General features: G+C 41.0%; 1 protein-coding gene across 1 annotated transcript in view; it reads left to right on the plus strand.

The window, feature by feature from the left end:
• The window catches only part of STRIP1 (striatin interacting protein 1), a 32,250-nt gene extending 16,118 nt beyond the window's left edge, over positions 1-16,132 (plus strand). The window contains exons 9-21 of the mRNA XM_060231616.1: positions 178-360; positions 466-683; positions 1,025-1,090; positions 1,690-1,753; positions 1,942-2,013; positions 2,177-2,251; positions 2,991-3,088; positions 4,517-4,643; positions 4,741-4,841; positions 13,709-13,775; positions 13,936-14,040; positions 14,210-14,414; positions 15,660-16,132. Of these exons, the coding sequence (XP_060087599.1) occupies positions 178-360; positions 466-683; positions 1,025-1,090; positions 1,690-1,753; positions 1,942-2,013; positions 2,177-2,251; positions 2,991-3,088; positions 4,517-4,643; positions 4,741-4,841; positions 13,709-13,775; positions 13,936-14,040; positions 14,210-14,414; positions 15,660-15,907 (1,629 nt within the window). The 3' untranslated portion in view covers positions 15,908-16,132. The remainder of the gene's footprint in view (positions 1-177; positions 361-465; positions 684-1,024; positions 1,091-1,689; positions 1,754-1,941; positions 2,014-2,176; positions 2,252-2,990; positions 3,089-4,516; positions 4,644-4,740; positions 4,842-13,708; positions 13,776-13,935; positions 14,041-14,209; positions 14,415-15,659) is intronic.
• Positions 16,133-17,051: the final 919 nt, after the last annotated feature.

Below are 17,051 nucleotides of genomic sequence, written 5' to 3' on the forward strand. Positions count from 1 at the left end.
GGAATCCAACCTGGATCTCCAGATTAGAGTCCACTGCTCTTAACCACTATACCATGCTGGCATATAACCACAGCAAATCCGTTGTCACTCCCTTGCCTTACTGATAGCAAGCTAGTTTTTGAACTGTTTATAAATAATCAAAAAGATAAAGCAACAAAATTACATTGACCTTTGTAGTGTACCCTTGGAGGATTCGAGGAACTTCAGGATATGAAAGGGGAGAAACGGGAGATGCTGGGACTCCCCCCACTTCCTGAGGACAGTATCAAAGTAATCCGTAACATGAGGGCTGCTTCTCCTCCCGCATCTGCTTCTGATTTGATTGAGCAGCAACAGAAACGGGGCCGGCGGGAACATAAGGTGAGCTGAGGGACTGATGACACTAACGGAGATAACATTGCTGTCTTTGAGAAACAATATTCACGAGATCAGATGGGTTAACTTGCTATATGTTGGTTCTTGCAGGCTCTTATTAAACAAGATAATCTAGATGCTTTCAATGAACGGGATCCCTACAAAACTGATGATTCCCGTGAAGATGAGGAGGAGAATGATGATGATAATAGTCTTGAGGGAGAGACATTCCCTCTCGAAAGAGATGAGGTGATGCCTCCTCCTGTCCAGCATCCTTCAGCTGACCGACTGACATGCCCAAAAGGTTTGCCTTGGGCACCCAAGGTCAGGTGAGTAGTGCCAGGATGGCTGCATTTCTGGAAGGCTCTTTTCTTTGCCATATGAGTGTGCTTAGAATACTTGGCTAGTGGCCATAATATGTGTGTGCGTGCGTGCGTATGGATCATTGGCTACAGCGAAAGTCATACGCATCTTGGGTTGATGCAGTCATGTTAATTATATGGAAACTTTTATGTAAGGTGGCTAAGGGGACATCTCTTTTACATCCTCCTTTGTGTTAATCTAAGTAGTATGAGGTTTTGGAATGCCTTTTGCACTATAAAATAGTATTATCTTTCTGGAACTATTTTTGTTTCACTCTGTGCTATTCTTGTCTCTTTTTTTTCTACAGAGAAAAAGATATTGAGATGTTTTTGGAATCCAGTCGGAGTAAATTCATTGGTTACACCTTGGGGAGGTGAGTTAAAGCAGCTCTGGTCTTGTTGAATTTTGGGCTCACCCATGTGTTTTACATGTTTAGATACTGTTGGTGCACAAGGAAAGGTAAGAGAAAACTATAATTATAGATTATGATCACATTTCTGTAAATTTTTTATTTCAAGTTATATACCCAGTGGATTAAAAATATAATGTCTTTACAGTTTGAACCTTGGGGACTGTTTAATTTGCAAACACTGCTGTTTTTTTAAGTTGGTAAACAGTAAAAACTGTTATTATTAAGCTGCAAGAAAACTTACAGAGATCTGTCTTATTTGATTTTATTGTAAAAGAAAAAGTTAAGAAAAACACAAGAATGTAGGTTCATGTGCAAACAGATATTTGTGCTTAACCTGGAGAAGATGCTTCCAGTTTTTTGCACATGAGACATTCCCCCCACACACACATTTGAATGTCCATTTCTAACAGATTGCAAACGATGATAGAAAAATAATGAAGAGAAGCTTCTTGAGTTAGGCTCACTCCAGTATACAGTTTTACAAAATTTTACTGTTTTATATTCTTATCTGTTACATTGTGATATTTGCTGCCTGACAAGTTTTGCTTTGTTCTTTCTAGTGATACCAACACTGTGGTGGGACTTCCCAGACCGATTCATGAGAGTATCAAAACTCTGAAATTGGTGGGTACCCACATTGTATACTCCTTAATCCATGTGTGCCTCTGTAAGAAGATGTCTCTGTAGAAGAGCTGGTTTTAAACCCTGTTGTTTTCTCTGTGCTAAGAATCCCTGGGGAACTGTTTGAATTTACTGTTTGAATGTACTACTAATACAGTAAGGTTAATTTACTTTGTTTTGTCACCCTATAGCACAAGTATACATCTATTGCAGAAATTCAAGTACAAATGGAAGAGGAGTACTTACGTTCTCCCTTGTCAGGAGTAAGTGGAAAACTTTCACCATTAATTTGTGCTGAAGTGTAGGGAAGGGAGATTTCTGTCTGGAATTTGCCTGGGTTCTAGAAATGAATTATACTCAGAAAATGCTTGGTATGAACTCAGTATTAGAATGGCTATTTTAATAATAATTTCTTTATGTTAATAGGGGGAAGAGGAGGTTGAGCAAGTTCCTGCAGAAATCTTGTACCAAGGTCTACTTCCTAGCTTGCCCCAGTACATGGTGAGCTTCGTTCTAATTCAGTGTGCATGTTCCCGTTCACTCCTTCTTTCAATTCCTATTCCTTCCTTTTATGTTTGCACTCTATTCTTACCACCTTTATGATGGGAGAAATATCTAGCCTCAATCTTTATTTCATTGCTGGATTGTGCAACAAGCTTATTCATATGTCTCATCTGTTTGTTGGTACATGACCAATTGCGTCATGTTCATCTGCCACTATCTTTACTTGAGTTCCTGTTTTTCTTTCCTATAATTGTCTACTTTAGAATAGGGATGGGTATGAACCAGGAAAATGGAGGTTCTTTGTGGTTTGTGAGGTAGCATGGTATGCTCTGAGGTAGCAAAGCTGAAACCATTTTGCTTCAGGAACCAGTTTGGGTTTGTGCATCTTCCTTCCCTCCTTTCTGTTGGCAGCAGCTCCCTGAGCCCAGCAGAATGGAGGAGGAGGGGGAGATCTTCCAAAACCCATTTAAGGGGAATGCTTGGAAGCTGGGTGGGGGCGAGAAGGATCGCTGAAATGCCTTGCATAGATCCATGCCATTGCAGTGATCCCCCTCACTCCCCATGACCCCCACAAACCTCCAAAACCACGTTGATGGTCATGGAAGGTTCATATAGGGATGGGCATGAACTGAGGTTCTCGAACCACAAACCAAGCCCAGGTCATGATGAATTTCAGTTCATAATTCTGTTTCTGCCCGTCCCTATTTCTGTTTCTCACTTAGATCTTTATCCACAGATTGCCTTACTGAAAATCCTGCTGGCTGCAGCTCCTACATCCAAAGCCAAGACTGACTCTATTAACATTCTGGCAGATGTTTTACCAGAGGAGATGCCGTGAGTGCCATTAATAGGGGAAAAGCAAGTACTGGCATGTAATGAATTAAGGGGCAAGACATTGGACAGACGTTTACTTGCTTTTCTTTGATGGGGTGAAGGACTGGCACACTGATGATAGAAACTGCGAAAGCTGCAGTAGTGCAGTCCAAGCTCTATGTTCATGACCTAAGTTCAATCCCGGCAGAAGCTGGGTTCAGGTAGCCGGCTCAAGGTTGACCCAGCTTGCTGGGGGAAAAGCGTAGATGATTGGGGAAGGCAATGGCAAACCACCTCTTAAAAAGTCTGCCATGAAAACATCGTGATGCAACATCACCCCAGAGTTGGAAACGACTAGTGCTTGCACAGGTGACTGCCTTTACCTTTTTATAATTTGGAAACTGGGCATTGGTAAATAGAGGAATATCTATGTAGATCCTTTATTGCCTGTGGAAAGCAATTTGAAACTAACCTGCCTTTTAATTGGCAGACCTTTCAATTTCATAGCATTTAGGCCATTGCTTGACAATGTTTGAAGAAAACTCCTGGAGTGTCATGATGCTTGTGGTTTAGTGTGTGTGTAAAGAGTTGTCAAGTGGCAGCTGACTCATGGCAACCCAAGCCGGGGACTATCGAGGCAAGTGAGAGGCGGAGGTGGTTTGCCATTGCCTTCTTCTACAGAGCCTGCCTTGGTAGTCTCCCTTCCAAGTACAGGCGTGGTATAGTGGTTGAGAGCAATAGACTCCAATCTGGCGAACTGGATTTGATTCCCCACTCCTCCATGTGAAGACTGCTGAGTGACCGTAGGCCAATCACAGCTCTCAGAATTCTGACAGCCCCACTTTCCTCACAAGGTGCCTGAAGGGAAGGTGAGACTTTTCAGGGCAGGGAGAAGTGGAGTATAAAAAACAATTCATCCTTTTCTTCTGCTGACTCTGTTTAGCTTTGAAAAGCTGACAAGATCAGGCTACACCATGCTCCTTGTGCTTTAGTAGAGGGCTTCTTTTCTCTAAACTGGGGTATAACATTAATAATGTTCTAGTGAGACCAAAAGCTGCCTGAAGCTATTAACACTTCACAAGACTAGGCTACATTGTACCCTGTGAGTTTTGCTTGGTGGTACTTCCTTTAGTAACTTCCTACCCAGCCTAGCTCAGGTTGTTTTTGTTTGCCAGTGAAGCCATGTATGGTTCTTTATGTTCTTCATTATATTGAGATTAATCAGAATTGAAAAGGGTTTAGAGAAAACTGCGGTGCAAACTCAAGTAATCATCTCTGATTATTACCCGTTTATTGAAATATGAATTAGTGACTCCTCATGGGGGTTCCTTAAGATGAGAAGGACAGCTATTATAAAGGTTTCTTAAATGAAAAATGCTCCAGAACACTAAGTAATAGTGCCAGAGCTAGCCCCATCACGGTCACTAATACCATTCCTTTGGTTTCCAGAACAACAGTGTTGCAGAGCATGAAACTGGGAGTTGATGTGAATAGGCATAAAGAGATAATTGTAAAAGCAATTTCTGCTGTGCTGCTGCTGCTGCTCAAACACTTCAAGCTAAATCATGTGTATCAGGTAAGCATGATAAGGTATAACATTTGAAGCAGAGTAATTAAGTGAATCTGGAATGCACTTGCTTAATATACCTTATTGTGTTTGTTCCCTAAATCAGTTTGAATACATGGCACAGCACCTGGTGTTTGCCAACTGTATCCCACTTATATTGAAATTCTTCAATCAGAACATCATGTCATACATCACTGCTAAGAACAGGTAAGGTGAAAATATCACTAGTATACCTTTGTCCTAGAATGCTGTGATGGCAAATGTGACTCTTTGCAGCAGGACATCTGGCTGCTACCTTAGGTGACAGTTTTAGAACACCCAATGCTCTTCCAGAATTTAGTTAGCAAAGAAGGCGGTTGTTCATAGGCACTGATAAGAGCCTGCTGAAGAAAATGCCCACCACATTAATGCCTCTTCCTGCTTGTTACTCAGCCCCAAAATATATTTGAACATCTTGACTTAACATCTGCAGAGAGATTCTAAGGCCATTGAGTGGTGCTGGATTCTTGGATACTATTTGGAGGGAGAGGGAAGGGGACAGGCATTCTGTTGTTCTGGATTTGGAGATAAACAAGCAAGGCTTGGGGAACTTTTATCATCAGGGCCATTGCTATCATTAGGCCAACTAGGCAGCTGCCTATAGCACAGACCTAAGAGTACCAGAAGTTCAGGCTGGGTTTCGGAGAGGTAGAGGAACTAGAGATCAAATTGCCAACATTCACTGGATTATGGAGAAAGCATGGGAGTATCAGAAAAACAGAAAAACGTCTATTTCTATTTCATTGACTACGCTAAAGCCTTTGATTGTGTGGATCACAACAAACTGGCAAGTCTTTAAAGAGATGGGAGTTCCAGACCACCTCACATGTCTTCTGAGAAATCTGTCTAAGGGTCAAGAAGCAACGGTCAGGATGGGATATGGAACAACTGATTGGTTTAGAATAGGAAAAGGAGTTTGACAAGGATGTATGTTGTCACCCTGCTTATTTAATTTATATGCAGAGTACATCACACGGAATGCTGGCCTGGATGAAGCACAAACCGGAATTAAGATTGCCGGGAAAAACGTCAACAGCCTCAGATATGCAGATGATACCACTCTAATGAAATAGACTTTTTCTGATACTCCCGTGCTTTCTCCATAATCCAGTGAATGTTGGCAATTTGATCTCTAGTTCCTCTACCTCTTTTCCTCTAGTGAGGAGGACCTAAAGAACATCTTGTTGAGGGTGAAAGAGGAGAGCACAAATGTAGGCTTAAAACTAGACATAAAAAAAACTAAGATCATGGCATCTGGCCCTATCACACCTTGGCAAATAGAAGGGGAAGACATGGAAGTAGTGACAGATTTCGCATTCCTGAATCCAAGATCACTGCAGATGGTGACTGTAGCCATGAAATTAAAAGACGTTTGCTCCTTGGGAGGACAGCTATGGTGAACCTGGGCAGTATAATAATTAGAGACATCACCCTGCCAACAAAAGTCCATATAGTCAAAGCGATGGTATTCCCAGTAGTAATGTATGGCTGGGAGAGCTGGACCATAAGGAAGGCCGAGCGCAGAAGAATAGATGCTTCTGAGGTGTGGTGCTGGAGAAGAATCTTGAGAGTCCCTTGGACTGCAAGAAGATCCAGTCAGTCCTAAGAGAAATCAACCCAGACTGTTCCCTGGAAAGTCAGATGCTGAAGCTGAAGCTCAAATACTTTGGCCACCAAATGAGAAGGGAGCACTCACTGGAGAAGATCCTGATGTTGGGAAAGACAGAAGGCAAAAGAGGACAGCAAAAGATGAGATGGCTGGACAGCATTACTGATGTAACTAACACAAATTTGAGCAGACTTTGGAGGATGGTGGAAGACAGGAGGGCCTGGCGTGACTTTGTCCATGGGGTCGCAAAGAGTCGTACTGGACTGTGGACTGAACAACAACAAAGAGAGCACAGAATTGACAATCAGCATTAAGGTGTAAAATCTATCACACATCTATCAAGCGTAAATTTTCTAGTAAAAAAAGGAGGAAGTTGAGGTAAACAGTGAGAAGCCTGTCATACATCTTCCAAGACTGAATTCTCTATGCATTTGGCTAGAACAGAATTAGCATTAGATTGAGGATAATAAAACAGATGCTGTAGCAGGCTCAGAAGTACAGAAAAAGAAAGAGAGAAGAACAGAACAGTGTTTCACAATACTCCTATAGAACTCTTATTGCTGGGGAAATTATTTTTGACAGAACAGGAGACGCAGAATATGAAATTTTGATCCAGAGGTAAGTGAGCACAAATCTTCTTTAGCTAATATATGTTAATCCACAGGAATCTTATTCACAAAGGGAGGCTGTGGTGTTTTGCATTTGCTCTGAAGACAGAAAGTTGCTGGAAGATGATAGCCTCAGGGGTCATGCCACTGTTGCTTGAGCCTGTTTGTTCACTTAGAGAAGAATCCTACTCATGGCCTGATCCTATGCACTTTATTTTATTTACTTTATATATGGTCTGCCTTTCTCACTGAGGCTCAAAATGGGTTACATGGTGCAAGTCAATGCAATAGTTCAGATGAGACACCTAATAAACAATGCAGTAAGACTTGGATTACAATAATTTGAAACACAGCAGAAATAATTATGCTTGGTATGTCAAACAGTTCAGAAAATGTTATTAAAAGGCAGAAAGCAACCTAACCCCCAAGACAAACATGGGTACATGCAAGAACAGAGACTCAGCATGTGTATGCTTCCTCACATACATTGAAACAGATTTCCTCAAATATTACATGCAGTTGGGGGTTGTCAAGAAGAGATTATTACAATCAAGATGCATAAGTAACTGAGCAATAAAGCAAGACTGGAATAACAATATGGTAGGACATGTAAACAGCAGCAAATTGGCATACAGATAATAAAAGGAGTTAACAAACAGATGCAAGAACCATGTTTGAGTCCTGTGGCCCCTTTAAGACTAATAAAGTTTAATTTCTGGGTATAAGAACTGAGTTACTTAGCATGTATAGTGAGATAAGAAAAGAATATCTCTGTTAAGCCATTGTCCTGAGCTTTGTAATAACTTGTAATTCAGCAATCTCTCATTCTAATCTGTTTCTGAAATTCCTTTGCAATAAAACAGCTACTTTGAGGTCACCATTGAGTGTCCTGGGAAGTTGAAATGTTTTCCAATTTTGTGATTTTTGATGTCAGATTTGGGTCCATTTATCTTTTGGTGTAGGGTTTGACCTGTTTGCCCTATGTAGAGGGCCAAAGTGCATTGTTGGCATTTAATGGCATATCCAATGTTAGAAGATGAGCAGGTGAATAAAGCTGAGATGGTGTAGTTGATGTAGTTCAGGGATGGCCAACGGTAGTTCTCCAGATGTTTTTTGCCTACAACTCCCATCAGCCCCATGCTGGCTTGGGCTGATGGGAGTTGTAGGCAAAAAACATCTGGAGAGCTACCGTTGGCCACCCCTGATGTAGTTGTCCAGTGATTGTTTTGTCTGGGTATATGTGGCAGCAAAGTTGGCACCTGGGTTTATTGCAAGCTCTGTTACCAGTGTCCATGTTCAAATTAGATGTATTATTGTGGGTGAGGAGTTGTTTGTGATTGAGATAGCACACAGAAAACTAGAAAGTTGGTAGAAAGCAACTTTCTACCTCACTAACCTGTTACAGTTCTTTGGGGGGGCAAACAAACATGTGAACAAAGGGGACCCAATAGATGTTGTTTACCTTTACTTCCAGAAAGCTTTTGATAAAGTTCCTCATCAAAGGCTCCTTAGTAAGCTCGAGAGTCTTGGAATAAAAGGACAGGTCGTCTTGTGGATCAAAAACTGGCTAATTAATAGGAAGCAGAGAGTGAGTATAAATGGGCAGTCTTCACAGTGGAGAACAGTAAGCAGTGAGGTGCCGCAGGGCTCAGTACTGGGTCGCATGCTCTTTAACTTGTTCATTAATGATTTGGAGTTGGGAGTAAGCAGTGAAGTGGCTAAGTTTGCAGATGACACTAAATTGTTCAGAGTGGTAAGAACCAGAGAGGATTGTGAGGCACTCCAAAGGGATCTGTTGAGGCTGGGTGAGTGGGCGTCAAGGTGGCAGATGAGGTTCAATGTGGCCAAGTGCAAAATAATGCACATTGGGGCCAAGAATCCCAGCTACAAATACAAGTTGAACATATGAACATGAACATATGAAGCTGCCTTATACTGAATCAGACCCTTGGTCCATCAAAGTCAGTATTGTCTACTCAGACTGGCAGCGGCTCTCCAGGGTCTCAAACTGAGTTTTTTCACACCTTTGCCTGGACCCTTTTTTGGAGATGCCAGGGATTGAACCTGGGACCTTCTGCTTACCAAGCAGATGCTCTACCACTGAGCCACCGTCCCTCCCCTGATGATGGAGTATGAACTGCCAGAGACTGACCAAGAGAGAGATATTGGGGTCGTGGTAGATAACTCACTGAAAATGTCAAGACAGTGTGCGATTGCAATAAAAAAGGCCAACACCATGCTGGGAATTATTAGGAAGGGAATTGAAAACAAATCAGCCAGTATCATAATGCCCTTGTATAAATCGATGATGCGGTCTCATTTGGAATACTGTATGCAATTTTGGTCACCGCACCTCAAGAAGGATAATATAGCATTGGAAAAAATGCAGAAAAGGGCAACTAGAATGATTAAAGGTTTTGAACACTTTTCCTATGAAGAAAGGTTAAAACGCTTGGGGCTTTTTAACTTGGAGAAACATCGACTGCGGGGTGACATGATAGAGGTTTACAAGATTATGCATGGGATGGAGAAAGTAGAGAAAGCCCTTTTCTCCCTTTCTCACAATACAAGAAATCGTGGGCATTCAATGAAATTGCTGAGCAGTCGGGTTAAAATGGATAAAAGGAAGTACTTCTTCACCCAAAGGGTGATTAACATGTGGAATTCACTGCCACAGGAGGTGGTGGCGGCTACAAGCATAGCCAACTTAAAGAGGGGATTAGATAAAAATATGGAGCAGAGGTCCATCAGTGGCTATTAGCCACAGTGTGTGTGTGTGTGTGTGTATGCATATACACACACACACATATTAGCCATGTGTGACACAGAATGTTGGACTGGATGGGCCATTGGCCTGATCCAACATGGTTTCTCTTATGTTCTTACCAGAGAATCTTAAGAGTCTTGAGTATCTAACCAAGTATAGAATTTCAACCAATGTTTTCTTGCTTCTTCCTTAGATTTCCCAGCCAACAGCTGGGATAAGTAGTCCAACTCCACTGTTTCCAGAATTTTTCCCATCAATGTTCTCGTATTCACACCCAACTTATGGGGACCCCATAGGTTTTTCTAGGCAAGAGGCGTTCAGAAGTGTTTTGCCAGTGTCTGCCTCTGCATCTCATCCCTGGTATTCCTTGGTGGTCTCCCATCCATATACTGACCAGGGCTGAGCCTGCTTAGCTTCCAAGATCGGATGAGATCAGGCTAGCCTGGACTATCCAGAATTGAGTACATTGCTTTGAAAAACAGTATTTTTTTTTATAGAGCTTGGGTGTCAGACGATGGAAATTCAAAGTAAGCAGGCTTCCATTAGTTACAATGTTAAGTTTTTATTTGATAAACCAAAGTTCTGAACAGAGGATCATTGGAACTGATGCCTTCCCTTCAGTGCATAGACATTTTAACTGAGATTACATCAAAGGCTTTTCTAAACATGAATACATTCCCACAGTATGGTGATACATTTCACATGTTAGGTCTTCCTTATCTCACTGTGGTTCCCGTTCTCACAGGAACAGCTTCTAGCTGCCCCTGAGGCATTTTATCTTCAAAGGATTGTTGCAAATGTTCGTACCAAGGACAGGAACTCACAGCAGGGTTAATAACAACTCTAGTCCTCCTTTGATATGCAAAGTTTCTACATTAGGGCTAGTAGGTTAGGTCAAGCAGCTCAGAGCAGTTTAAGCTAAGCATCATATTATAACATTAGCATCATATAACAGTAAAACTTTCCAGAGTCTGACATTGGGGCTCTTTAGCTTGGAGAAACGTCGACTGCGGGGTGACATGATAGAGGTTTACAAGATTATGCATGGGATAGAGAAGGTAGAGAAAGAAGTACCGTACTTTTCTCCCTTTTTCACAATACAAGAACTCGTGGATTAACATGTGGAATTCACTGCCACAGGAGGTGGCGGCGGCTACAAGCATAGCCAGCTTTAAGAGGGGATTGGATAAAAATAAGGAGCAGAGGTCCATCAGTGGCTATTAGCCACAGTATGTGTATATATATATGTGTGTGTGTGTGTGTGTGTGTATATATATATATATACACACACACACACACACATGCACGCACATATATTGGCCGCTGTGTGACACAGAGTGTTTGACTGGATGGGCCATTGGCCTGATCCAACATGGCTTCTCTTTATGTTCTTATGTTCTTAGAAACGGTTTGCCCCACAGTAATTGTGTAAGAGAGCTGTCATTATCCAGGAAAGGTTGTAAGTTGCTGATAATGCATTAGACTGTTTTGACCTGAGAGGTGTACGTGACCACTAGTGCTGTTCTGTTATTGTCTCTTTCGGGCCTGTGTAAAACAGTTGCTTGGGAGGGTATTTTTATAAAGCTTATAACAAACGACACTGTAGTCTATGCCATATGTATTGTTGGTTTGTTGTATGTTCTATCACACATTTACAGCATTGTTTTCATTTTTTTGTAATTCAGGTTTTTTGCATTGCTTGACATAGCATGTTCCATCCCTTTTTTTTGCATGTTTGTAATTTTTGTAAACCTAGTGCTATTGCATTGTTTAGTAGATCTCATATGCTATTTGATTACAATATTATATACCATGTAATCCACTTTGAGACTCAAGTAGAAAACTGGTAAATAACTAATAAAATATAAACAAACAAAGTAAATAAATAATGATGGGCTGACCACCACTGTACTCATTTGCCTCTCCAATAAAACAACTTTGCAACTGTTCGCACACATTTCCTTAAAGCTACATGAATGCCCTGCTTACAAGTCAGCAATAACAATCTCTGAGACTCAGCAACTGTGGCTGGCCATAGATTATTTCAGCCACAGATATTAATTTTGATAAACACAACTGGAATCAGTGTACTCAGTGGATAATAAAAGGAAATCATCGGAAACAATGTAGCTTTAACAAAACAGTGTACAAATATATTTAGTGCAAACTGAATTGAACAAAAAGAACAGAACACTGAGTATACAGTATGAATAATGTCCCCCCAAAGTCTTTCCACAGCCTGAAAGTCGGCTTCTTCTGAAAGACACAGGGGTGGCAAAATCCTTTAAAATCCTTTGAACTCAGTGTTCAACTCCAAATGGCAGAGAGAAAGTAAGGAGGAACCGCTTATTGCAGGACTTGTCGCGATTTCGACAGAATATACTGCATTCTGTAGAAGAGCATGCGTTAATCCATGTGTAAAGAACATTTAGTTAAGGCTCCATCTAACATTGAGAAAAGGAGGCTGATAAAGTATATTCTGTCGAAATCACGAAGAGTCCTGCAATAAGCGGTTCCTCCTTACTTTCTCCATACCATTTGGAGTTGAACGCTGAGTTCAAAGGATTTTGCCCACCCCTGTGTCAGAAGAAGCCGACTTTCAGGCTGTGGAAAGACTTTGGGGGGACATTATTCATACTGTATACTCAGTGTTCTGTTCTTTTGTTCAATTCAGTTTGCACTAGATATATTTGTACACTGTTTTGTGAAAGCTACATTGTTTCCGATGATTTCCTTTTATTATCCACAGATATTAATTTAGCTTGCCACAGGTGATTGAGAGATGGCAAGCTAAATTAATAAATGGGAGAAGGGGCAGTGGAAGGAGGGCTAATCCTCAGGATACAATTGTGGTAAAGTTTTCAAGGATCCTCCAGTCCACTTAGTTGATCTGTTCTCCATCAGCAGCAAAGCCTGGAGTGAAGGGTCACATGACATGGGGTTTTCCCCTTAATAATTCTTTTATTGGTCGTTTTGTTATGTAGCAATACAAACTTATGTATTATTTAACAATATTAACAAATAAATACTTTTCCAAGTCACTGGTGTCAGACTTATTTTTACAAGTAAATAAGTGCATACATTCACCATAAATGAAGAGCTTCTGTAACAGTAGGTGTCTCAGATCTTTCTTGTAGGAATTCTAAAACTGGAAACCAGACAGTCACTATATTAGAATAGTAGTTAGTCTCTTAATGGTTTCAATTTGTCATTAAGTTTTGCTAGGATATATAGATTCCAGAGTTTATTGTTCTAGGATTTTAAGGATGGAGTTTTGTCAATTTTCCATGTATTGGCTATTGTTGATCTAGTTGCATAAAGTAATAAGGTAATTCTTTCTTGTACAACTTTGGGAGCTTTGTTCTTTGGACTAAAATTCAGTAGCAAAGCTTCTGGTGTCATAGAAATATTTTGTTGAGTTAGAGTATGAATGTTGTTTAATACTGCTTTCCAGAAGGGTTGGATTATTGGGCATTCAAGCCAGCAATGAATGTAGAAGCCAATTTGGTTACAATGTCTCCATTAGTATGGTTGTGCAGTTTTGGTTATGTGGGATAATTGCAACATGACATGGGTTGACATACTCTAACCCCATGATTTGCTAGCTTCACTCCCATGAAGCATGCTCCACCCTAAACCCAACTGTTCCCTGCTCTTTCTTTGCTTGGACTAAGAGGGTTTGTGCTAACTATAGTCCTAGCTTATCCCTGGACTGATCTTAAACTTATTAATCAAATATGGTCATTTTTTAAGGGAGCTATGGCTGATTTAAAAAATGGCCTTATGGAGCTCAGTTCCACAAACAAAAGTCAGAAAGAGCTAAGGAGCAAGTAAAGCAAAGAGGGGTTCTTCCAGAAATTTTTTGAAAATCGTTTAGTTGGGGGGGGGGTGCAAGTAGTTAGCCTTGCCTAGGGCACAAAAATGCCTGGCACTGGCCCTTGCATATCATCATGTTTCTCATATGTTTGAACTAGGCTGTATCAAACAGTGTTGGAAATAATATACTATGCTGATTATAATTCTGATCTGTTTGCATGTTCTTATGTTTTAGCATCTCTGTTTTAGATTATCCATACTGTGTGGTACATGAGTTACCTGAGCTGACAGCAGAGAGCCTGGTGAGCAAAGCTGCCTGTACCTTTTACCTTGACAAGGAATATGTAGAGGTGGTGGAGGCAGCATTAAATTTAGCATTATGAACAAGGGGTGTTTCCTAATTCTGGCTTTTCTTCTCAGTCGCATTTGTTGAATTGTACTCAGTTCTGCTTTATCTTCTAGGAAGCGGGGGACAACAATCAGTTTTGCTGGCGCAATCTGTTTTCTTGCATCAATCTTCTTAGGATACTAAATAAGTTAACCAAGTGGAAACACTCTAGGACAATGGTGAGTTAGAAGCTCCTCTGTAGACCCTTTTCTGTCTACATACCTGCTGCTTATGTTCTTCCTACTCCATTAAGGCTTTATAGAACGTTTACCAAAGCCTTGGTTATGGGCAGATTGAGACACAAGTTCAGCTTTAGTGAACGGACCCTGTGTTACCTTAATTTCCCAGATGTTGGTGGTATTCAAGTCTGCTCCCATTCTGAAACGAGCTCTCAAGGTGAAGCAAGCCATGATGCAGCTCTATGTTCTGAAGCTTCTCAAGGTGCAGACAAAGTATTTGGGGCGACAGTGGAGAAAGAGCAATATGAAGACCATGTCAGCAATATACCAGAAAGTGCGGCATCGCCTTAATGATGACTGGGCTTATGGCAATGGTATGTTTTGGGTCTCATCCTGGCTGCTCCCGCTAGACTTTTCATGAACCTGTGCCAAGTCATACCCCATGAAGTATTTGTTTTCATTGAAAGCTCACAAAAGTAATGTTTAGGATACCATAAACTGCTTCACCTGTCCTACATATAGCAAACTGGGGAAGGCTGTGTTTTTCTCTACTGAGGGCATAAAGTATATCTTGTGCCTTCAAAGCAGACATTTTGCTTTGTTAGACTGATATAGTGTCTTGAGTGCTTGACTTGGGCAGGGAAACCTGGTTTCAAACATTCACTGAGCTATTTAGTCTATCTTGGTAGCCAGTAGACGAGTAAACTCATGATTGGTTCAAGTTTGTGTGTATTCATCATAAAAGGCAGTAAAAGAAAAGTTTAATCTCAGGAAAAATACTCAAAGCTGTCTTTTCTATCAGATTTTGCTAAATTTTATTAGATTTTTATCCCAACCCTCCCCCAGAATCATTGAAGTTCATTTTGTTGAAATTGATAGCCTTCTGTTATGCAAACCATAGTGGGATACTAATATGGTATTAATCCCATTCCTCACTTCACACACCAAAAAAACAAGGGGGAGACTATTTGATTTGGCATTATCTCATTTTTTCTGGATTTGGGGTGGACATTTGAGCTTTTTGTTTGCATTTTGTTGGAAAAGGATTAGGCAGTAGAGACTTAACAATCCTTGCAAAGTGGATGAACATTTTATTTCATTTAAAATATTTTATATGAACATTGTCACAAGCATGATCCCTGGTAGGTACTAATGGGCTGTGTGTGAAAGCAGTTAGTGGTAATATTTTATTAAATGGACTGTAAATGGTAACCCAGCCTCAGTTCCATCTGGTCCTGTCCAGAGACTCTGAAGCCTTCCTGTACCATTCACTCCCAGCAGCCTGACAACCATCTGCAAGATCCCCACAATTCACTTGTGGATATCAGTCAGCTGTTCAAAGGGAGCACTGGTCTTTAGGGTTCTGAAAGCTTTCCTGTTAAACTGTGAAAGTTGAAAATTTGAAGTTTCTAGTAAAGGTATAGAAATATGTAGAAATCCTAGGTAGTTAGCAGTATTATCGTGGCACTAACAAAATAAAACAGGATTCCCTTAGCACTTTAAAAACTATTTATTCTGGCGTAAGCTTTCTTGAGCCCATGCTATTTTTTCATATGTCAGAGGCCTCTTTGTTGCTTTGATGCTCTGGAGCCTGATCATGACTTACATTACTTCTGCAGATCTGGATGCACGTCCATGGGACTTCCAAGCTGAGGAGTGTGCTCTGCGTGCCAGCATAGAGCGTTTCAACTCTCGCCGCTATGACCGCATGCATAACAATCCAGAATTTCTCCCTGTGGATAACTGTTTGCAGAGTGTTCTGGGTCAACGCGTGGAACTGCCTGAAGATTTCCAAATGAATTATGATTTGTGGCTGGAAAGAGAGGTTTTTTCTAGACCCATCTGCTGGGAAGAATTGCTGCAGTGATATTTGATAAAAGGAAGATCTCAGACTCAGACCTGATGTATGTGCATAAGGTCAGGTTCTTCCTCAGCCAGATGTAGGGAGAAATCAGCCAGATGTAGGGAGGAGATGTAATTTTTTCATGCAGCTTGTAATCTGCAGTTCTTATTTTCTCCTCCAAGTGGCAGCATGACTTTATACAGTTCTCAATAACTTGCCAATACGGTTCTTATAAATCTTTTGGGCTGCCTCAATTATTGGTTGATTTGGATGGTGCAAAATGGATTCACAGTAGTTCAGCTTGAAAACTGGATCAATTAAACAACTTCCAGAAAAATACCAATGTCAGCCTTGACTACTGTTTGAGGGAAATGTTCCACGCTCCTTTTGGTTAAATGCTCCTCATGCTTCTGTTCACTGAACTTGGCTGGCTACTCTGTTCCAAAGTTTGAGTGGAGACTTTCTTTACTAGGTCCTGCACCTCCTAATGGACAAAATGCCATCCTTTTTCTCATTTTTAGGGAAGAGCAGCAGCTTCATGGTGTGTACTGGATGGGGAAAGAAAAGTGTACCATTGTCTGTGCTGATGTAGGGAAAGGTCTCTGTGGTCCCATTAGTGCATGTAGAGACTAAATATAATTGGTGTGAATAGAATGTGTTTATAGCAGTGGCGACAGTTCTCACACCTGCTACTTTTTATTAGCAGGTGAAGGGAACATAACTGGCTTGCTCCAGTTGAAATCAGGGATCCTGTCCAATTTTTATTCCCTGAATGGTAGGGGAAACTTTGTCTAAATTGTCAGTCCCCCCCAACCCCCCCCCCCCCCCTGAATATTAGTATCTGTCTATTAAGTACTCTTCCTTCCTGAAAGCTACACCTAAGAGAGGCAAGCCCTAACATTGCTTTTCTGGTTTTCTCCATGTACAATCCTTCCCCTTTCCATTTGCCTGAAATTCTAGTTTTCAAACAATTTTTAGCAGGTGCACTTGCCAGTGTAGTTGTCTTTCCTGATAAGACCTCACCAGTAACTGTGGCCTATTGGTATCCAAGCTCCTCTGTAGATGCCCAGACAAGTAATCCTTCTTACGATGGTGATTTAATGTGGCTTGTTTCTTGTAAACAGAGATGGGAAACCTTTATTTCCACTGTACTGCTAGAGACTGCAGG

Source organism: Heteronotia binoei, chromosome 2 (genome assembly GCF_032191835.1).
Source record: "Heteronotia binoei isolate CCM8104 ecotype False Entrance Well chromosome 2, APGP_CSIRO_Hbin_v1, whole genome shotgun sequence".
Taxonomy (NCBI): domain Eukaryota; kingdom Metazoa; phylum Chordata; class Lepidosauria; order Squamata; family Gekkonidae; genus Heteronotia; species Heteronotia binoei.